The following is a 23,700-nucleotide window of genomic DNA, read 5'->3' as shown; positions in this document are numbered from 1 at the left end:
CACGCCACAAACTTGCCCTGCTAGTGTGAACGTAACTTGATGCGTGAGGTTTCTAGACACTGCACGTTATATTTCACATATGTAGGCAATTTTTTTTAAATTTCCCGTCATTTTTTCCACACAATTCATTTTTCATTTTTGTATCTGAATTTCTCTCATGATCAATCTATTTCCTTTTTTCCTTTCTTTTCTTTCTTTCTTTCTTTTTTGTACAAGATCTGAGAGTTTCTGAGAGAGGTATACACTGTACTCCTTCAAAATAAGAACCATTAGAACCATTGTTCTCACAGTGAGATCTGTCAAATACTATAAAATATTTAAACTTTCTTATTTGTTAATGATATTTATGAGGTGAGTGGACTGGTTACTAGAATGAATAGAGTTAAGTGTAAAGCAGAATAACTTAGTATGGAAATGTGTATTACCTGTACAACATTTAGCTTTGTGTTTCAGTCTGTACAATGTTCAGAAATGACGAATAAATCTGATGGGGCTCATTTTTGCTTAAATGTGTTCAATGTCCTTAATATTTGCATATTTTTATAAAAATTAATCTGTTGTTGTGCCCAGCGTAGTTTTGCATGTTTGAGAGACACAATTTGTTATTTTAGCTCTCAGTGAATTCAATAGGCCTGCTTCAGAGTACAATCTTACAGGAAAAAAATCTGGATGGAAACATCGCTTTCTCATAATTCCCAATGCAAAACTATGCAGAGAGAGAGAGAGAGAGAGAGAGAGAGAGAGAGAGAGAGAGAGAGAGAGAGAGAGCGCGTGCGTTTATAACAAAAGGATATGTGCAGACACAGCAGGATACACGACTCCTTATGCTCTACAATTATTTATTTATTAAATAGGATTATAAAATGCAGTGTGTTGTTGATATTGTGTGTGTGTGTGTGTGTGTGTGTGTGTGTGAGAGAGAGAGAGAGAGAGAGAGAGAGAGAGAGAGAGAGAGAGAGAGAGAGAGAATTTGGGCATATTTGTACTTATGTCTAAGTATATTAAAGGTGTTTAAAACTGCTCTCGTAGATAAATCAAATAAAATCAAATCTGTATCATGACATTTCTTTCTTTCTTTCTTTCTTTCTTTCTTTATTTGTATTACTGTTATTTGAGTTCTTTCTTTTTGTTTATCCTCCCTCCCTCCTCTTTCCTTCTTTATTTCTTTCTTTCTTTCTTTCTGGAAGAAAATAATTAAATCCCCAGTGTAGTATGGAGTGATGTTTTGTACACTTGCTGAACAAAAGAGGGCAGTGTGTCCTGGGAAATTGCAGCATGTAGCACCGAGTACTGAAAACTTTATACAAATTTATTATTATTATTATTATTATTATTATTATTATAGTTCTAAGTCTTATTACATGGACATAATATAGAGTTCACTACAAGATCGTAGTGTAATTGTTTATTTAATAAAACTATAAGCTGTATTCTCTGCTCTGCTTCTTCAGTCTGGTAGTGTAATGGGTTCTGTGGGTTCTGTGGGTTTTGTGCTGAACCCTCCAGAGGATTTCACTTTCTCAATTTTACAAGTAGAGCCCATGTAGAAGGTTAGAACTGCTGATTAAAGAACCACTGAAGAACGCTTTTCTTAACAAAAAGTAGTTTTTTAAATATTATGATTAAAAAAAATTTTAATCATGATATCAGTGGTCGATATCAGTGGTCGATATCAGTGGTCGATTTAAAAAAAAAATTCCTTACTTGTGCAAATAACTTGGGCAATGTATAGAACATGATAAATACAATATGGGTAAAGCCGTGGCCTCAGCAAATGTTTATTAATTTGTTGAGAAAATGTTTTTTGAAAAACTGCCTGTCCGCAGTGCTTGTTTGTGTTTGGATGCGCCTCCTGTCAGTCATTTTATAGACACTATACTCTATGGACCATCATCGATCCTGGGGGTGGAGCTTCGTGAACATGGGCGGGAATCATTCAATTATTAGAGATCTAATCTTGAAACAAACAAACAAACAAACAAACAAACAAACAATCTAATCTTACCTAATGCACATTTAAAATGGTATAATTATAGTTTTTGGTTTTGTTTAAACATTAATTGTACTATTAATGTTTTTGTGGTTTTATAGTAGCCTAAATGTATTAATGTTGTAGAATATTAGCGTGATTTAACACAAATAGCTACTTTTTCTTAGTTACAAAAAATAAACAATGTAGGCTATTGTTGATGAATCACCTTAATTAAATCTACAGCCATTAATTGAAGTTATGATTTATTTACAAATATTTTTAAGTGTTTATGGTGACAATATCGTGCGCGTCACCGCATGGCAATACACTTTAACAATCACGTCGCGTTTTTACATCCACTGACTCGTTCGTGCTTGTGAATCGATTCTCCGCTTCCAATGAGTCGATTCTCAGGGAAACTGAATCTCCCAAAAGTCGTCACCCGGCCCTCTCTCTCTTTCGCGCTCTCTCTCTCTTTCCGCTATGGTGACAGATGGAGAAGGAGAGAGAGAGCGCGCGCGCACGTGCGAAGCTCGAGGTGCCGAGACTCCTTCGTCATCGTCGTCATCACCATCGTTACACGCGTGTCGGTACTTTTTTTTTTTGCAGTGTGACGATGCGAAGCAGTGGGCGCATTAACGGGAGTACCGGATAAACACCAGAGATGGGAACCCTCTACCAGCGCGTGCACGGACTCGGTTATAGCTGACTAAACACACTGCCGCGCGACCATGACCACCGGAGCGCGCGCCAACTCATCACCGGCGGTGGCGGCGCACGCGGAGGGCGACGAGATCGAAGTGTTAGAGAGCGGAGAGACCGAAACCGGATCTCACCCGGACACAGTGAGTCGCATTTATAGTCAAAATACCGAATTAACACACGATCGATACATTTTAATGTTGAATTAACTCTTAAAACCTTTAATTAGCTCCGAACGCGCGACACTGTAACAGGTAAGAGTTAATGCATCACGTCATGAACACTGTAAGTGTTAATTAAACACCACAGCAGCTCATTCAACACTGTAGGATTTAATATTTAACTGTTTACAGTACAAAAAGTCCCTGTGTTAATGCATTATCAGGAATTAATACTACAGTGTAGGTGTTCATTAAACACCAGGTTACTTCATTCAACACTATGGTTTAATGCAAAAGTCTCTGTTTTAATACTATTTGTTAAACGTTAATTTAATACTGTGTGGGTTTAACAAAAAACTGCAAGTGTAAGTGTAGGTGCTAATTAAACACCACAACAGTTCGTTCAACACCATAGCATTTAATACTACATGAAATCCTGTAGATGTTAATGCAGAAGTCCCTGTTTTATTTAAATACCACAAGAGTATACAGTCTAACGCAAAATATCAGGAGTCACTTAAAAGCTATAGGTTTTAGTTAAACAGTTAAAAGGATTAAGTGTAGCAAGGGTTAATTCAACACCACAACAGTTCATTAAACACTGTAGGTTTTAATAAGTCGCTGTGTTAATGCATTACTATAAAGCTTGATTCTATATTGTGTGTTAATTGAACACTGCAAGAGTTTACATACTGTAGGTGTAATTTAAATACCATACTAGTTTATAAACACCATAACACTTAACAAAACACTGTAGGTGGTAATTTATCACTTTTAATGATTACTTTTCTTAATGAGTTTCTTTCAAGCTATAGGTTTTAATTAAACACCTACACAGTTTCCTCAACACTATTCAGGATTAAATACCTCAAGCACAGTTAATTCAACAGTGTAGATGTTAATTAAGCACTTTAGGTTTTAATAGCACATGCAATAATGCAAAAGTCCCTGTGTTAATCAATTATTAAGGGTTGATTTATTCTAAGATGATAATGAAATGTCATACACGGTTATAAACACCATAACATTTCATTGCAAGACTGTAAGTGATGCATATCATAAGAGTTATGTCGTAAATCAGGATTAACTGCTAGACGGGTTAATTCAACACTGTTAGACTGGATTTAAACACTCTGATTGTTATTTAACCTCCACAAGAGCTCAATCAATTAAAATGTTATGAGAGTTGCACAGGTGGATTCAACAGTGTTTTTTCAATTGCTTGTGAAATTTCTTTGCTCAGTCATTTAATTTGTCAGTCAACGAAATCCCATCTGACTCTTTCACACAACCTCAGATTAAAATAAAACCTGCTTGAACACCCCTCGACACCTCCAGTCTCCTCCAAACACATCCAAATTCCTCCAATCACCTCCTCAACACTTCCAAACACCCCCTCAACACCTCCGAACACCCCCAAACACTCCTTCAACACCTCCAATCTCCTCCAAACGAATCCAAATTCCTCCAATCACCTCCTTAACACTTCCAAACACCTCTGAACACCCCCAAACACCCCCTCGACACCTCCAATCTCCTCCAAACACATCCAAATTCCTCCAATCACCTCCTTAACACTTCCAAACACCTCTGAACACCCCCAAACACCCCCTCGACACCTCCAATCTCCTCCAAGCACATCCAAATTCCTCCAATCACCTCAACACCCCCAAACACCCCCTCAACACCCCCAAACACCCCCTCAACACCTCCAAACTCCTCCAAACACCTTCTGAACACATCTAAACAAATCCAAATAGCCCCTCAACACCTCCCAACATGTCCAAACTCCTCCAAACACCCCCTCAACACCTCAAAACACCTCCAAAGACCCCCTTAACACCTCCAAACGCTTCCGAAAACCTCCAAACAACCCCTCAACACCTCCTCAACACTCCTTCTCAAGACCACAAACACCCTTAAACACGTCCTCAACACCTACAAACACCTTCTCTATACCTTTAGACACCCCCAAACACCTACAAGCACCCAGAAAACAGCTCAGCATCTCCTCAAAACCCCCAAACACCTGCACAGACCTCAACACATCAAAACACCTCCTCAGCACCTTCAAACACCTCTCCATCAAAAGACCTGTTGCATACTTTAAACACTACAGTACTGCAGCCATTATTTATTCCTCATGTTTATTTCATTCTCTCTTTCTGTTTCCCTTTTCCATGGGTACAGCAGTGGAAATCTCTGTTTGATAAGGTACAGTCTGTCACTCTTTCTATCTCTCTCTTTCTTTCTCTCTCTCTCTCTGTCTGTTTCTTGCGCTTTCTCTCTTTCTGTCTATCCTGATGAAGTCATAATCTGTGATAAAATTTTCTCCATTTATAATGGTTGGGAAATTAGTTATTGTGTGTGCGTGTGTGCGTGTGTGTGTGTGTGAGACCCTGACATTGACCTGTGAAAATACAATTAAGGCGACCCGTATCCCGAGTTACAGTTTCGGGGCGACGAGAACGTGACAGATGGGGAGTGGAGCCTTGTCCTACTTTTGCACCTGCCCGACCTTTAACCCCCTCACACACACACATACACACACACACACGCACACACATACACACAAAAAGACTAGAGATGTGACAGTTATGAACAGTGAATAATAGGAAGACAGAATAACAATAATAATAATATAAAAACGGGAGAAAAGAAAGTGCGTAAAGGGGATTAGACTTCCAGAGCGAGAGTTTTGTGTGTGTGTGTGTGTGTGTGTGTGTGTGTGTGTGTGTGTGTGCATGAGAGAGAGAGAGACAGAGAGAGAGCTGGGCCTCTTGATTTGCTCGAGTTATTCACCCAGCATCACTTTGAGTCTCAGACTGAGGTCGTGACCCAGTGAGGTTATAAATCTAATGCATTGTGGGTATTGTGTTGAACTAAAGAGCTAATGAAGCAGGAGGAGTTAAAAGTGGAACTACTGAAGCGTAAATATCCACAATTAACAAATAACCTGCCGACTGAAATGCAAACAGGACACAGAACGCCGTTACACACACTAGTGCATCACCAGCTCTGACAGTAGTGCAGCTGCAGCTCACAAGTTTATATTAATGCTCATTCTAGTACGTTATGGTTTCTATAGTAACAGCTCATCCACAGGGGCCCTGCATATAATACACAGATTTTAAAAAATCAATTGCTTTGATATGGAAGGAATCTCCAGTGTCAGCGTTTTGTAACAGTCAAGGTACAGCTGTAACTTTTTTTTTTTTTTTTTTTACAAGTTTTACGACATCTTCAGGACAGAGGAGCTGAAGCTACTTTGCTGTTTCTTGGTTTCTGTGAGGGTTTTTTTGTTTTGTTTGTTTTGTCTTATTAACTTCAAGAAAGAGAATAAAAAAGAGAGGGGTTGGTGAAGGAACAATTGTTTATAGCTGCTATAATGTTAGTGAGAACAGGAACTAAGTAGTTTCATAAGCATTAAATGGAACTATAAATGGATAAAACATATGGTGTTGCTGTTTAATAAAAAATAAGTATTTGTTGGTAAATTGCTGTAGTATAAGAGGAATAAAATTTTATTCTTACCATAATCTTTCTTTTAGCAGTGTCAGATTTTAGTGTGATGTTTAATTAAAGAGCTAAAATATGAACTACACTGCAAAAACGCTTTCTTAGCAAGTGAAAATATCTTGAATATGTGCAAATGTATCTAATACTTCTTCTTAGTAGGAGTTTATAAATCAAATCCAGTCTGCTTTTATTCATTTCAAGCTTTATGACTGTTTTTCTTCTGTTTTTTTTAGAAACCTGATCCAACAGAAGATTATTTCAAGCTTGAAATGAGCAAAAATGTCTCAGCTAGATTTAATAGTCTTGTATTTGGTTTATTGTAAAGTTATAAAAGGGAATATCCCATACATTTGATTATATTGAAGATATTTTCGCTCGCTGAGTCAACGTGTTTTTCAGTGTTTATTATTGCAGTGCATTGTGGGTCTTTAAATTCTTTCCTCGTCCTCAAGATGATTTAACCTCGGACGGTGGAATGACATGAAGTACCATGAGGTGATCGCTCATTTCTGTTTAGTGTAAAACGTTAGCGTTTCATTCAAGCCAGTGAACCACAAAATGTGTAGTGTAAGAATATAGTGCGTGTAGTGTGAGATTTGGGACGCGTCCACTGTCCTGCTATGTTTCTTTAGACAGTGTGTTAATAGGCGGTACTTTGTGTTTATTAACAGCAGACATAGGAAGTGGTGTTCTGTGGTGTTTAGTGGTGTGTTGCTGGTGTATGCAGCTGATCGGCGTCTGGTGGCTCCATAAACGTCTGAATAAAAGTGCACTTTGTTTTTTTTTTCGTACTGAGAGTTCACTGCGCCGATACACAGACACACACGACATCACTGTGCTGCTGTGTAAAATTACACTTCACTTATTTATTTGTTTGTTTATTTATTTATTTTCTTATTTATATCACACACAACTGCATAGTCTGTCTCTCTCTCTCTCTCTCTCTCTCTCTCTCTGTCGCTCTGGTCTTTAAATAGATGTCGATAATGAGAGGAATCTCCCATGTGTGAAGTGTGAAAAATCTTGCATAAATGTAGTTATAAAAATAGAGTGGTGTGTGTGTGTGGTGTTTTAGAGCAGTTCAGTACTCATTATCGTCCCTCAACTGAAGCCTGGGTGTAAATCAACTTCACCACCGTAACAAGACGACAGAAATAGAGAGAGATGGAGCATGGATCTGGCTCTGTGAGAGTGTGTGTGTTTGAGTGTGTGAGTATGTGTGTGTATTGAAGATGTCTGTTGCAGCTGCCACTAGTACTTATCTAAAGTGTCTGCACATGTGTGTGTACATACATGTCTGAAGTGGTTCTCAGGAGAGTGTGACACTCAGAGGTGTGTGCGTGCATATGTGTGTGTACGTGTGTGTAGAAGGGCAGTGTGTCTGTTGAGATCATGGTTGCATTCCAGCAGCAGCTTTCAGCTTCATTCAGAACCATCAACACATACACACATGCACACGTGCGCACACACACACACCTGTGTTTTCCTACCTGTCTTTCTCTCCCGCACACACAGAGGATCTTCCGTCAGATAACAAAATATTATGTTGCCATGACAGCAGAAACGCTCCTTACTAATAGTGAAAAGTTGTGAAATTATCATTTATTTTAAACAAAGTGTATTCCTTATTCTAAATCTTGGTCAATTTTACACTCGACCAGTATTTCCTCATTACTAAAAACACATGGCAGTAAAATCAGTGTTACGGTAGAACACTGGATAGAAGATAGAAGATGGAGGGATGGATGGATTTCTGTTGTTTTCTGATGTTTCTGTTCTTTTTGTCATTTGTGTCGCTTCTGATGTAGCTGTCGTTTTTGTCATTTCTGTTTTTTTCTAGTTTCTGTTGTTTCTTCCATTCATGTCGCTTCTGCTGTGTCTGTTGTTTTTTTTCTTTTCTGTCGCTTCTGTAATTTCTGACATTTTCTGTCATTCCTGTTGCTTCTTTTGTTTTTCTGTTGTTTTCCAGCGTTTCTGTGCCCATATGAAAATGTTGAAAGTGCCTCAGATGGTCACCTCTGATTCCCCCTGAGACCTTTAACCTCAGAGCTAAAGCCACTGCAGTCAAACTTAACCCTCCTTTCTTTTTCTCTCTTTTCTTTCCCCAATGTTGAATCTTATCATGTCTGTCTGTCTTTCTTTCTTTCTTCCTTCCTTCTCCCCCCTCCTTCTGAGGTGCTTCAGTCAGATAGATTTTTCATCCTGATTTCATCTCTCTCTCTTTCTCTCTGTATGTGTGTGTGTGTGTGTGTGTGTGTGTGTGTGCGAGAGACACTGAGAGTTTGAACGCTTCACACTAATATAAATCTCAGACCGATGATTAATAACAGTAGTGATGGCATGAGTGACGGCGGAAGGACGCTCGGGTGTGAAGGGATTATAGTGACCTTAAAATGTGCAAAGGATTCTGGGAGATTTTGCCTGTGATTCAGCTGGAAGTAAATTGTGAAATTGAGGGACTGACCCTGTTGCTGTTCCTGCTCTCAAAAAATGAGAGCGCTCTGTCCTTTAGCTGCAGTTTTTCACCTCCCGTGTTAATGGAACAGCAATTATTTTAATAAACATCAGATTTGGACGATGTCCTGTCAATCAAACAAACCACACCCCCTCGTGCATGGCGGCTTTTTAGGGAGATTTTGTTCTGACAGTTGGTGGCGGGGACACACACACACACACATGCACCACTGACCAGAGAAGCCTGTTTAATATTCAGTATTATGCAAATGAGGTCTAAAATACCAGGACCACCCCATCCTCAATTCTCTCTCTCTCTCTCTCTCTCTCTCTCTCTCTCTCTCTCTCTCTCTCAATCTCTCTCATTCTATTATTCAGGGATTAATGTGCATCTCAAAGCCATGAGATTTGCATGTAGAAATAACACACATATTCCCACAATGTGTGTGTGTTTCTGTGTGCGTGTGTGTGTGCAAGCAAAGTGTAATTGGGAGGGGGTGTGTGAATGAAATTGCGGCCTCTTTGTAGACCCCAGCCTGTTCATAGGGATATGAAATCGAGACTGTGTGTGTGTGCGTGTGTGTGTGTGTGTGTGTGTGTGTATTCATAAATATTTTGGAAATCTGTGTGTGTGTATATGATTGCAGGGTCAATGAATTTGCATTTGTTTTCCACAAAGTTAATTGTTGTATGACATCATCATCGCGTGTGTGTGTGTGTGTATGTGTTTCAGTATGACCCAGAAAGTTCGGGCTTCATCAGCGCCGAACGTTTGCGTGACCTTCTTGAGACGCATGGCTCTGAACTCGACACACACAAGCTGGAGGTTCTGCTGGCGCTGGCTAACGGGAACGCTGAGGGAAAAGTCCGATATCAGGATTTCATGAACCTGGTGAGTCCGGAACATTACCTACAATGCTCTGGGGTAACAGGTGAACTCGACTGATAGGGTACAATTGCGGTAGAAATGAACGCTGTGAACATTTTAGTGTTTTTAATAAAGTGTGTATATGTGTGTGTGTGTTGTGATACAGGGTTCTCACTGAAAATGTGGGGAAATTTATGCTCTCTCTCTCTCTCTCTCTCTCTCTCTCTCTCTCTCTCTCTCTCTCTCTCTCTCTCTCTCTGTCTCTGTCTCTCTCTCTGTCTCTGTCTCTCTCTCTCTCTCTCTCTCTCTCTCTCTCTCTCTCTCTCTCTCTCTGTCTCTCTGTCTGTCTGTCTCACACATGGAAAAGTTCTTGGGTTCGTGAAACAGTTGAGCACAATTCCATGATACTGAAATAGCTTTTGTGGTTCCTAAAAAGGGTTCTTACATTTTGAAAAATGATTCAAGGTTCCAGATAAAAGAATTTTGAGTTCATGAAAAAAATATTCTTGAGTGTTCCTAAAATGGAGTTTGGGTTCCTGATACGGTGTTTCTCTCTCTGTCTTACTGTCTCTTTTCTTGCCGTCTCTCTGTCTTTCTATCTGACTCTCTTTGCCTCTGTTTTTTTCAATTTAATTTCTCATTTCTGTATCTCTCTTCATGTAAATGGAATGGGGGTGGGGTACATGCAGAGGGGTGAAGGGCGGTGCTTTGTGTGCGTGTGTGTGTGTATGTGTGTGTGTGTAAGGGTCTTGGTCGCTATTGTGTCCTATAAAGCACCTGCTGTGACACATTTACCAAAACACATGGGGGGAGATGGAGACTGAAGAGAGTTTTATATCGAGGGACTGAAAGGCTGAAAGCAGGAAAAAGAAAGAAAGAAAGAAAGAGAGAAAGAATTAAAGAAAAGGCAGGTTGATGAAGATCGAAGAAACAGGTTGAATAGAGAAGAATGAAAGAAAAACTGTGTTTACACCGAGGTTCTGGAAACTTCTGAAGAACTACAGGGGTTGTGGAACTGTTGGGATGCGATCGTTCACTAGAAATGTCTGGAAGACGTTTAGTACACCAAGCTCCGCCCCAAATGTTCATGCTCTATAGAAAAGTACCTGGTTCCTTTAGTGGAAACACAGCTGAGGAAAAAAAATTGATTACTGAAAACCATCTTGGGTTCATGGAAAGGTCCCTGGATTTCTGAATAAAAGAATCCTGAGTTCCTGTAAAATTTCGCAAGCTCCTGAAAAAGTTCCAGAAACATACTACAGTTCCTAAAAAGTTCTTGAAACCAAAAAGTCTCAAGGTTCCTTAAGCGGATCCCGTGTTCCTGAAAAAGATCTTGAGTTTCTTAAAAGATTTCCAGGTTTCTGGGAGCCTACAAAATGTTGTAGGTTCCTGAAAAAGTTCTTGGGTTCCTGAAACAGATCATACATTGCTGAAACAGATCAAGCATTGCTGTGTTTTGAAAAAGGTTCTTTTGTTCATAAAAATGTTCATTTGTTCCTAAAAAAGATTCAGGGTTACAGAAAAGGTTTTTGAGTCTGTGAAAAATTTGTTTGGCTCCTGAAAAGTTTCCTGGGTTCCTGGAAAAAAAGGTTCCTGATTTTTTTTAAAAAAGGTTCCTGTGTTCATGGAAGGTTTTCTTAGTTTTAAAATTTTTGGGTTCCCAATTAGGTGTTCTCAGGTCTATAATACATACTTGAGATCCTAAAAGGGTTCCTGAAGAGGATTTTTAAGTTCCTGAAAAATTTCTATGATCCTTGAAAAGGTGCCTGATATCCCCCCAAAAAAAATTCCTGGGTCCATGAAAAGGTTTCCGAGTTCCTACAAAGGTTCCTGGATTCCAGAAAAGGTTCCTGTGTTCATGGATATGTTCTTCGGTTCTGAGACTCACCCAGAACACGTCCATCTGTGCATCCAAAATCACACACAAACAGTGCAGCATCAGATAGAAGTTAATATTGTAATATTGTATGCAGCAAAGCATTGTGGGTAAGGTCTCAGAGCAGAGACATAAAGCATTGTGGGTAATGAAAGTAAACTAGATGTAGGGAATTAAAGCTAAGTACAGGGCAAACGCTAACTAGCAAACAAAACTAACCTAGTGAGTGAAAGCTAACCTTGCAGGCCTGGCTCTCAGACAACAAGCTGTCAATCAAGCATGTTCATTAGCATATTAGGCCATGCCCATTGTGACATTTCTCAGCTACTGTCTGAGTGTTTTATCACATTTACATCTTGGTGATTTTTTTGTTTAAACTTTGCTGGATGTTTAATATAACAGTGAGGTTTAGTGTAATGTAGATGATAAGAATATTTTATACCGTGCTGTGAAACCCAGCGTGACGTAACGTGTTTATCTGCGTATCTGACCATGAGGAGGAAGCTGAAATTGTTTCCCGTCAAATACCTTCTTTATTCTTTATTTCTCTGAGACATCCTTTATTCTCTACAGTGCAGGGGAAGAAGAACATTCCGGAGTGTGTGTGTGAGATGTTTCGTCTCGGCATCGAGCTTGTAAAAGTCATTTTTCTCCCTCACACACACACACACACAGATTCACTCTCTCTCTCTCTCTCTCTCTCTCTCTCTTGCTGTCTGTCTCACTCACTCTGAATCAGTTTCCCTGTCTCTCTCTCATTGCCTCTCTCCAGCTGTCTCTCTCTCTATATCTCTCTCCCTCTTGCTGTCTCTCTCTCTCTGCCTCTCTCACTGATGTGTGTGTGTAGTTGCTCGGTGACGCTGGAAGAATCTGGTGAATGTGTTGTGGTGCAGTTTTAAACAGAGAGTCCACAGATTCTCACAGATGAAAAGAGAAAGTGAGCCTCGCGTTCGTTAGGAAACACAGAGAGAGAGAGAGAGAGAGAGAATGAAAGAATGTGAAAGACAGAGAGAGAACGGAAGCCGCGGAGATGCAGGACAATCCAGCGAGGACTGGACGCTGCCGATCCAGTAAAAACGTTACGTACATCGTGTGATATTACTGTGCAAAAATATATATGGATTTATATCAGTTTCCTTGAACCTAAATGCAGGATTCCTGAATATTACTGAAAATATTTACTGTGAATCTTTTGAATTATTTGAGAAGTCTAAATTCACCTCTTTCAAATTTATAAATCATAATAATCAGGTTAAAAAGGAAAAAGCAAAGATTAAACATGCTTGATAAACAAATTCTGATCTTGTAAATTGAGGTTTAAAAATGTTCAGGTTGTAGAAAATTTGGATCTTTCTATCTTGCAAAGCTTAAAAAGCATGAAACAAACTGTCACTTTTCACAAATGATAAATGTTTCTGAGCTGTTATGTTTTTAGTCACTAAATAGTTTTGAAGCATGCTGTTTTAAATCCCAATCCAATCGTGTGTTTCCTCAGATGAGTAATAAGCGGTCAAACAGTTTCCGGAGGGCGATCCAGCAGGGAGGGAGGCAGCTGAAGAGCTCCAGCCTGAGGGAGGAGGTGGGACTCGGTTTGTCTCAGAGACTCGTCCGACACGTAGCGTACGAGACGCTGCCCCGGGAAGTGGACCGCAAGTGGTACTTCGACAGCTACACCTACTGTCCTCCACCCTGGCTCATCCTGACCATCACCATCGCAGAGGCGAGCACAGAGCTACAATAATACTGTTAACATAACACAAACAATATCGCTAAGACAACGTAAATAATATATTATTAAAACCACACAAAGTATTGTTAAATTAGTGTAAACACATTACTGTTAAAACAGCACACACAAAATAATGTACACAATATTACTAAATTAATATAAACACCTTACTGTTAAAATGGAATTAACACAATATCATTAAAAACCACATACAATATAGGTAAAATAATGTAAAAACTATTGATAAAATTCCATTAACATAATATTGCTAAAATAACGTAAACAAAATATTAAAATAACAAACACAATGTGACAAAAAATGTAAACATGATTTTGCTAAAAAACACAATATTACAAAAAACGTAAACATAATATCGCTAAAATAATGTAACCACAATGTTGCTAAAATAGCTAAATATCATTATAAAACAAACAATATCAATATATTAGTGTAAAGAGCTTATAGTTAAAATGACATGAACACAATATTGCTAAAAACCACGTAAACACTATCATTAAAATGACTAACACACCATTAAAGTAATGTAAATAGATCTCTAAATTTATAGCATAAAAATAATGGATAGTATGAATAGTTGCAGCCCTAATGAATAGTGAAATTATCAATAAAACTACTGGTTAAAACATGACCCCTGGTTCTGATGAGACATTTAAACTGTTGCGTGGTGACGCTTAGGTCCTGATCTGTTGGTTTTATCCCTCAGATGGCGGTGTTTGTGTATTATGGGCTCCTGCTGGACCGCTGGGTTCTGCAGGTTTCGTCTCCGTCCTTCCTGAAGAGCCCTCTGCCCTACCACCCTCAGCGTAGAGCACAGGCCTGCCGCTACTTCAGCTACATCTTCATGCACGCTGGGTGTGTGATAGCCTTAGCCACTGCTAACCCATGCTAGCATGATCCACTGGTTTTAGCCTTGGTTAAAGCTCACTGTTCTATTAACTCATGAATTCAATTCAAACCCTTTGCTAGTATCCATGTTAATACTACTACTACTACTACTACTCTCTCTCTCTCTCTCTCGCTCTCTCTCTCGCTCGCTTTCTCGCTATTCGATGCTAACACATAGCCTAGCCCACAGAAACCCATGCTAGTAACACAGGGACTCTTATCTATTCCTTGCTAACCCTTGTCTGCATTGACTAGCCCACACAAACCAAAGCTAGTAGCCCGTGAACACTTTCTAGCCCTATGCTTATAGCACACAGATGCACACTACTTCATGCTAAGCCAAGTTAGCCTTGGCTAGTCCACAGAAGCCTATGCTAATAGCTCTGTGACTCTCTATATTCCATAATTACCCTTGTTTTCCTCAGCTAGACTAAAGGAACCTATGCTAGAAGCGCATAGAGATCCATTGAATTCAATTCAATTTATTTATCAAGCACATTTAATTACAACAGATTATTCTAAAGTGCTGTACAGATTCAACAAATAAAACAACAAATCCACTAAACAACCAATCAACACTAAAATTCACGACAGTTTTCACTATTAAATGGATGGTAATGGTTAATGGTAATAGCTAGCCATTTTGTGAATGCTTTTCATCCTGTGTGTGTGTGTGTGTGTGTGTGTGTGTGTGTGTGTGTGTGTGTGTGTGTTAGAATCGAGCACCTGGGCCTAAACATGGCCATGCAGCTGCTGGTTGGTGTTCCTCTGGAGATGGTTCACGGAGCCGCCAGGATCGGCCTCATCTACCTGTGCGGTGTTCTTGCAGGTGACGGTGCTGTGCTCCCTTTATATTATTAATAGTTTATTATTAATTAAGTTTATATTAACGTGCTCGTTATCGTTTCTATAGTAACGGCTCATTCACAGGGACTTCACATATGGACGCTCTACATAAACAGATTTAAATAACGGTTATTTATATGTGTGTGTGTGTGTGTGTGTGTGAAGAGGCCAAGACGAGAAACAGCTGGAGAGAAATTTTAACACAGAAAACATGGCTCTTCTCCTGTGTGAGGTTATTTTGTCCTGACCTGATTGAGATTGATCCACAGTGCTGGGCTGAGCTGATGAGGAGTAAATACCGGATGATCCAATTTGATGCCACACACTCACACACAGACACACAGACACACACACACACACACACACACACAGATGCTTCAGTTCTAAGAAACAGACTTAGGCGATTTCTTTCTATTTGGTTAAAGACATGCCAGAAATTCATGAAAAATTTGTTGTGCGCGTGTGTGCGTGCGTGCCTGTGTGCGTGTGTTGAGGGGGGGTGCTTGTAGGAAGGTCGATTTGGACTGGAAATGTTATTTCCTTCTCCCGGATGACATTAGTAGCTAGTGTCATAGTGTGTGTGTGTGTGTGTGTGTGTGTACAAGAGAGAGCGCGTGAGATCAGTGCCCTGAAGCCATAGTTGTAGCACCAATGTATCATGGGAGTCAGTTCTTAATAAAGGGTCACACACGCCCACGCACGCACGCACACACATACACACACACACATACACCTTCAGGTCACTCTCTGAGTGAAATTAGGGGCGTCATAAATCAGCTTGCAGACTGCCATATGGTGTGTGCATGTGTGTGTGTGTGTACTCGCATGTGTGATCAGAAACGTCTGCTGAGGATCCTGTTGTGTTAATGAGAAATCGACCTTTGCATTTAGAAGTGTGTGTGTATGTGTGTCTATGTGTGTGTGTGGTAGCTTGCTGTTTTACAACATGGGAAGCTGAACAAATGATATACTCACTGCTCAAATAGTGAAAGTTGTGTGAACACTGTTGCTAGGCAACTGGGAAATATGGAAGGTGAACATAAGCTAGCTAATCTCTAAGGCTAATTATTTAGCTAGCTAATATGTCACCTAAAGTGTTCTGTACGATCTGTGTAAAGACACTGTGTGACTGGAAATGAGACAGAACCATCTGGAACATCAACATTTACCTCAGACATTTTCATAAAGTACTAAAAAAAAAAGACACTGTGTGGCTAAAATTATGATTTAACTAGCTAGCCTGTAGATGTTAGTCTTTTATAGACAGTGTAAAGACACAGTGACAGTGGAAACAAAACAGAACCATCCAGAACATCAACATTTACATCAGATATTTTGTTAAATTACTTTAAAAAGAAAAAGACACTGTATGGCTAAACTTATGATTTAGCTAGGTAGCATGTAGCTGTTAAGTATTTTATAGCCAATAAAGCACAGTAAGAGTGGAAACGTAACAGATTCATCCAGAACATCAACATTTACCTCAGATGTGTTCAGAAATTACTATTTAAAAAAAAGACACTGTGTGGCTAAAATTATGATTTAACTAGCTAGCATGTAGCTGTTAAGGATTTTATAGACAATGTAAAGACACAGTGACAGTGGAAATGAAACAACCATCCAGAGCATCGACATTTACCTCAGATATTTTGTTAAATTACTAAAACAAAAAAAGACACAGTATGGCTGAAATTCTGCTTTAGCTAGCTAACATGTAGCTGTTAAGGATTTTATAGCCGATATAAAGACACAGTGAGAGTGGAAATGTAACAGGATAATCCAGAACATCAGCATTTACCTCAGATGTGTTCAGAAAGCACTAAAGAAAAAGACACTGTGTGACTAAAATTATGATTTAGCTAGCTAGCATGTAGCTGTTAAGTATTTTATAGGCAGTGTAAAGACACAGTGACAGTGGAAATGAAACAGAACCATCCAGAACATTAACATTTACCGCACATATTTGGTAAATTGCAGTGCAACACTGCAGTATTGGTGGCAGTTTGTTAGAAACCTAAATATCACAATACATAGACATGTCACCTATCATTATATGGTAAGATCTGATTTTTTCCCCATATACCGCTCCTATACTGCTCCTGACTGTATATTTAGGACGAGTTGTGAGCTGTTTAAGGTCACCTTTGTAGTGTTTGATGTGCAAACACAGGACGAGCGTTACAGGTAATTGTCCTTACACAGAGACAGTAATGTTGATGGCAGTGATGACGGTTATTACTGTCACCACGCACTCAATGTTATTACACTGTAAAGGTTTAATGCATGGAGCCGTGCAGCTGTGTGTACGTCTGTCTGTGTATCTGTCCTCATGTGTGAGATTAAGCCATATAATCATGTGATTTAAGAGACTGTGTAATTACAGGCAGTGTGATTCTGCTTTCATCTCTGTGTGAAACCCCAGACACTGTCAGAACAGATTTATTTTTTGCGTCTCACAAAAAAGGTTTACACCCGATTTTTTTATCAGGTTTTATCAAGTCCAATTGGTGCATCACAAAGAATATGTTACTCATTACACAATGAATTAAACAGTTAATTAGAGGTCCTGTATGTAATCCTTGGCCATACAAACCTCAGCGACCCTAACCAGGAAGTTTGCAAGTTGTCATGTTGATGAACGTGGTCTCTCTAACCTCCATTCCACCCATCCACCCCTCCCCCAAGCTTCATACTCGCACCCTTCTTGCTTGCACTCACACTTCATGAACGTTGGCTTTCGCAGGATCCCAGACCTGAAGGGATCTAGTCTTTAATAGATGCCAAAAATGCAAAAACAAAGCGTACCTCCTATTCATATCTATATTTATCTTAGTTTAGAACACATGATCTGTTCAATCCAGAGTCAGTTACATCCTTATGTACGTTGTGTAGAAGCAGCAGTTATGACAGCCATTTGCCGGACAGAAGCAGGTCGAGAAAAAAACACGACGCTGCTGAGAAGTTCAGAGCTGAATTAGCTGATCAGCAGACACCTGGCACTGTTACTCTGATGCAGATCTGACTGCTGATAAAGCACTGAACTGGAACAGAGACACACACACACAGACACACACACATACACACACATGACCATTTTACCTGTACTTTCTTTATAAGTGAACATTGTAAATATTAGTGAGTCATATTGCTATTGCTGATCTCTCTCTCTCTCTCTCTCTCTCTCTCTCTCTCTCTCTCTCTCTCTCTCTCTCTCTCTCTCTTTGCAGGTTCTCTGGTCGTATCTGTGGTAGACATGACTGCCCCTGTAGTCGGATCATCAGGAGGAGTTTACGCCCTCGTCTCCGCCCACCTTGCCAATGTTGTCATGGTAAACGCACGCATACGGGTGTAATGTGCGTTCTGTTTCACAGTAGTGCGCGGAGTTGGATGTTTATCAGATTCACCTACTTACAGGTAGTACAGCATAGCATAGCATGGTATATATCTAAAGAAGTGTGTTTATGTACGATGAGATTTAGACCACATATACCCTTTGCACTAGCATTGGTGTAAAAAAAAAGCAGGTGTAAAAACAAATACACACTCACATACACACACATACATACACATCTGATCAGATCAGACGAGCCCAGGAGCCTCCACAGGTCGTCTGACTCAGTGTGATCGGATCTCATGTGGGTGGAAACACAGCCAGTACTGTGTTCACATCAGGGTGGCACTGGGCTGAAATTATGTTTTTGTGTGTGTGTGTGTGTGTATAGCGCTAGACAGTCTTGAGCGTGTGTGAGATCTAAACCATGAAGGTTCTCACACCACACACATTCCACACATTCCAGCATATTAACGCTCACTGTCCCCTGAGAGAAAGAGAAAGAGAGAGAGAAAGAGAGAGAGAGAGTGAGTGAGTGGGTGTGTACATGCATTCGTACCTGTGTGTGACAGCTGTGTTTGTAATCCAGAACACATCCACATCAGTCATACTGTGGCCAGTGCTGTCTCCTCACCTTTCCCATGATGCCCTGGACTCTGACCTTGCAGGAACAGCCTTTTAAAAGCTCAGTCACATTCATTAATTATTAACACACTCGTTTTCTCTCTCACTACTCAGCATTTCTCACACACACACACACACACGCTGAGTATCAGCAAGTATGTGTGATCAGGGCTCAGGTTACTTAATGCACCTCAGGAACTGATCTAGGATCAGTTTTTTATTTTGCGTTATTCAGTGTATAAAATGTAAAGGGTGCTGGTCTCAGTGCTGGTTCTGGATCAGTTCAGGTGCACTGAGGGTGAGTCAGCAGGTCATAGAGAGAGAGAGCTGTTCATGTAGATACGCGGTGACTGAGTGCCAAAAAACAGCTCACAAATTTCTACAGCAAACTCTTTCGTAATGCAGGGACGTCTGTATCTATATCCATCTGTTGCTCCGCACACGTACTGCACAAGTATTGGCCCCCCTCTACCCCAATCGTAAAGCTGATGCAACCAACTTCCATATTGTTTTAGAATAAATGACTATAAGACTAATTTATGGTTATTAAAAAATACAGAATAAAAAAGTATTATAAAAGTATTATGCAACTTTTTAAAATATTACTTAAAATTGTATAATGATATATTTCTAAAAAATCGTAAAACCAATTTAAAAAAAATATCCAGAATAAAAGAAATCATAAAACTGATTTACAGACCTTAATAGAATACAGTAAATTACAGAATTAAGAAAATTTGCAAAACTGATGAACCAAGTTTAAAGAAATTATAGAAAAGGACATTTTACAACACTGATTTACTGATATCATTTCATAAAACCAATTTTCCTTGCTGTTACTGTAATTGAAAGTCTCAAATGAAGATATGACACTTAAAACTACTTCATTTTTATCCATTTAACTCAAATGATTTCCTCAGACTTTCTCTCTTCCCCTCTCTCACAATGATCAGTGTAATTTATTGGTATGAATGAAGATATCTCTCTCTCTCTCTCTCTCTCTCTCTCTCTCTCTCTCTCTCTCTCTCTCTCTCCCTCTCTCTGTGTAGAACTGGTCGGGGATGAAGTGTCAGTTTAAGTTGTTCCGGATGGCGATGGCACTGGTGTGCAGTAAGTTGTTTTTAAAAACCTCAAAAAAAATGTTAGTGATTAAAACCTGAGCATGTTATTGCATCATCAAATATAAGAGCCAATCATGTTTTAATATGCAGATACAGGACATGTAACATTGCGAGGGGGCGGGGCATGTAGGGTTGTCATCTGTAGAATACCATTTATACCAAGAGGACCAAATCGGAATTGTGATCATATTCTGGATTTTATAAAAATGCTGAGGGAAACTTAATAGAAGATGCTAACCCTATCTGCAGAGCTTGTTTTAAGAAATTTGCTGCGAAAGGGTACTTTGGCACTTCGTTGGTGCGTCTTTAACCCCCCTCGCTTTTAAATTGCTTATGAATGCCTGTGCATGAGCATTTCATTTTCGCTTTCTAATTAGCAACAATTCTGGGGCGGCAGTTGCTTGAATGGAGGATTCATTATTATTCATAATGAAAAACAGAACAACAAAACAATACAATGACAAACTCGCTTATATTAAACCAATATTTTCCGTCCCGTCAGTCAGCTCGCCTCACTCGTCCCGTCAGTCAGCTCGCCTCACTCGTCCCGTCAGTCAGCTCGCCTCACTCGTCCCGTCAGTCAGCTCGCCTCACTCGTCCCGTCAGTCAGCTCGCCTCACTCTTCCCGTCAGTCAGCTCGCCTCACTCTTCCCGTCAGTCAGCTCGCCTCACTCTTCCCGTCAGTCAGCTCGCCTCACTCTTCCCGTCAGTCAGCTCACGTCACTCTTCCCGTCAGTCAGCTCGCCTCACTCGTCCCGTCAGTCAGCTCCCCTCACTCTTCCTGTCAGTCAGCTCGTATTTTTTATCCTTTAATAAATGATCAATTGTAATGGTTGGTGAGTTGCTGTGGTGTAAGAGGAATAAAACACTCAGGGACGTGCCGTTACAGGAAAATAATCAACTTCAGGGTGGTAACAGTAACTCCACTTCATCACACAGTAGTATTGTCTTTGACTGTCCCGCAGTGAGTGTGGAGTTCGGCCGTGCTGTGTGGTTGAGGTTTTACCCCCCTGCCGTGCCCCCGTGCCCCAATCCGAGTTTCTGTGCCCACCTGGGTGGGGTGGCGGTGGGCCTGACACTGGGTGTGGTCGTGCTGCAGAACTACGAGCAGCGGCTGCATGAGCAGTTCCTCTTCTGGATCTTCATGAGCGTCTATGGCCTCTTCGTCCTCTTCGGGATCTTCTGGAACGTCTTCGCTTATAGCCTGCTGGACGTCAAACTCCCGCCAGCACCATGAACAGCGTGCGTGTGTGTGTGTGTGCGTAGAGGTCACCATAACCTTTAATCTTTGACTGTTTGGCCAAATGCTAAGTACCTCACTCCATGCGTGTGTGTGTGTGTGTGTGTGTGTGTGTGTGTGTGTGTTTAGTGCCTAAACTGCTTCATCATCATTGCTGTGAGCCGTCCAAGAAAAAGAAGAGATGCAGCAGAACAGAATGTGAAAGCGAAGGGAAAAGCAAAAAAAAAAAGAAGCGACAAACACAGAGTAATCTAATCCAAATACATTAAAGTGACAGTGAGCTAAGCTAATCCTGCTAATGTGGCTAACAGTGAAATAGCGCTAAAATGGTAAACCAAGAATTAATTAGCAATGATCGGTGGGAAAATCATTGATGATTTTGGAGATAATATTAACTGGATAATTAGAGGTTCTTTTGGGCCTGTTAATGACAAAAGTCTGGTACGAACACTACTTAATAATTAGCAGAGGGCGGACTCAAGTGGGGTTTAGAGACTATCGCTCGCCCACTTGTAGCATTTGTGTTTCACTTCTCGATTTTATGCTAATTAATTATGACGTGATATAACAGTTTAATCTTTAAGTACAATTTAAACATTTTAATCAAATGTTATTTATTAAACTTTACAGTGTACTGTATGCTATTTGGCCGCTACAGTTTTTTTTTAATTTTTATCGTGACTAAAAACTAGCTTTATATACCACACCCACAAGCGACAAACCAGAAGCAACATCAGAGACTTGTGATGTGTACGACTATAAATCTCATAACCTTTATAGTTTCTACAAATTTCAATAGAGTACACGCTTAGGAAGCTATCATAAGAGTTTGGGTCATGATGTCATATCAAAATGGCTGCTCCATGTTATGTCAGTAGTAACAATTGCTAAAACAAAAACACATGGTTGTTTTTCCCGACTTTGGAGGTCGTAATTTGCATAATTCGGTATCTTCAGAGAGTCGAATACAACAATGTTAATTGCTAGCGGAAATGTAGCTAATATTAACATAATGTTATACCAGTATAGATGATTTTATTTGAAATTGGGAATAATATCTCATTTATTCTAATAGTTTTCATCATACTGGTTCATATATTTGTCACAGTATGGTGTTATTATATCGTTAGAATCTGTATTAGCATAGTGGGTCCATCATGCTAACTAGTATCTGTTGACCTTTATTCACTGTTAGCTCATTAGCATGTTTGAATTAAAGATCATAGTGCTGCTATCAGTTTTGAGAGTTTTGCCTGTTAGCCCTCAGCTGGACGCTTTCTGATTTCTGAACTGAATGCAAAACTGTCCTGAGATCAGACAGTAAACTTGCGCTGATTTTTGCTCAGCGTTCCTTCGTTCACATTTAAATACAGTGTTTCTAGCGGACGTTATATTTTTTATAAGTGATAACAGCCTGATGAGAGAGGAGAAAGTGCTGATTTTTCTTAACATTGCCAAAAATTATGAATCATCTCCTCCTCAGCTCGTCACAGTTTACACCTTGTTCTAATAAGCGGATGCTAGTTTTAAAGAAATCCGTTGTTTGTTTGCGCTACTGATGCTATTTACCAGAAGCACACTGGATTAAAAGAAATGTTTAAATATAAAATGTAATATGGCGTGAAATAAACGTATTTATAGCTGTAGCTTTGTGTTGGACACTGGACTAATCGGTCGTGTGTGTATGATGATGCTAATGAAGTGTGTGTGTGTGTGTGTGTGTGTGTGTGTTTATCTATAGACGGTGCTAGTGTACATATGAACTGAATGTTTCCATTAGGCGTGTGCCGATATTTTATTTTCATGGTGTGATAATCACGGTTTACTATATTATCCTGCTATTGTATCAAAGAGAAATGCTTCAGATTTGCCCAAAATAAAGGTTCCATTTGATCAGCCAATCAGAAATAAGAATTGGTATTATATGACATTTACATTAGCGTTTCTTTTTCTTTACAAGTAGCTTGGCTAACATTAGTGCGATGCTAGTATTTTTTGCTAAGCCACACAGTGAGCTGAAAGAAATGAAAAAGTCTTATGGTGATCAACTTTGCAGTTGGCTAATCACATTTTGACCTGCTAACTGATTATCGGCACACGCCTAGCGTCGAGTTTAGTGACTGTTCTAAAATCAGCTCGTTTTTGGTCTATGCACAAACGTTCAGCACGGCAGCAAAATAAAACCGATACCAGATAAATTATAACAGTGTTGTACAGTTCGGACATGGCTAATGGCTAATAACGCATGACCTGAACTATTTAACACTCTGATACAGCGAGTTCTGACCTCCTGCTACACCGCTGTCTCTCTTCACAACACAAATCCAGCATTTTAATTGTTTAACATAAA

General features: G+C 39.8%; 1 protein-coding gene and 1 long non-coding RNA gene across 6 annotated transcripts; one reads left to right on the top strand and one right to left on the bottom strand.

Moving 5' to 3' along the window:
* Positions 1–2,400: 2,400 nt before the first annotated feature.
* Positions 2,401–22,227, top strand: rhbdl3 (rhomboid, veinlet-like 3 (Drosophila)). 5 transcript variants are annotated; one of them, XM_017481799.3, is made up of 10 exons: positions 2,401–2,817; positions 5,026–5,049; positions 9,542–9,700; positions 13,048–13,272; positions 14,007–14,155; positions 14,905–15,023; positions 18,262–18,362; positions 20,039–20,099; positions 21,076–21,352; positions 21,480–22,227. In XM_017481799.3, exons 1-9 carry the CDS (start codon positions 2,704–2,706, stop codon positions 21,345–21,347), a joined length of 1,224 nt encoding a protein of 407 aa, XP_017337288.1. In that variant the 5' UTR covers positions 2,401–2,703; the 3' UTR covers positions 21,348–21,352; positions 21,480–22,227. The 5 variants fall into 5 exon arrangements, with proteins under 5 accessions (XP_017337288.1, XP_017337289.1, XP_017337287.1 ...); XM_017481800.3 differs by having other exon boundaries at positions 2,402–2,817; positions 5,029–5,049; positions 21,076–22,227; XM_017481798.3 differs by having other exon boundaries at positions 2,402–2,817; positions 21,076–22,227.
* Positions 16,414–19,016, bottom strand: LOC108272933 (uncharacterized). The gene is made up of 2 exons (XR_001814195.3): positions 18,925–19,016; positions 16,414–18,075 (listed from the first exon to the last, which is right to left on the bottom strand). It is a non-coding gene; the product is annotated as an uncharacterized LOC108272933 (long non-coding RNA).
* Positions 22,228–23,700: the final 1,473 nt, after the last annotated feature.

The sequence above is a fragment of the Ictalurus punctatus genome, chromosome 12 (assembly GCF_001660625.3).
Source record: "Ictalurus punctatus breed USDA103 chromosome 12, Coco_2.0, whole genome shotgun sequence".
Taxonomy (NCBI): domain Eukaryota; kingdom Metazoa; phylum Chordata; class Actinopteri; order Siluriformes; family Ictaluridae; genus Ictalurus; species Ictalurus punctatus.
Note: the sequence above shows the minus strand (reverse complement) of the source record. Positions and strands in the feature narration are given on the sequence as shown.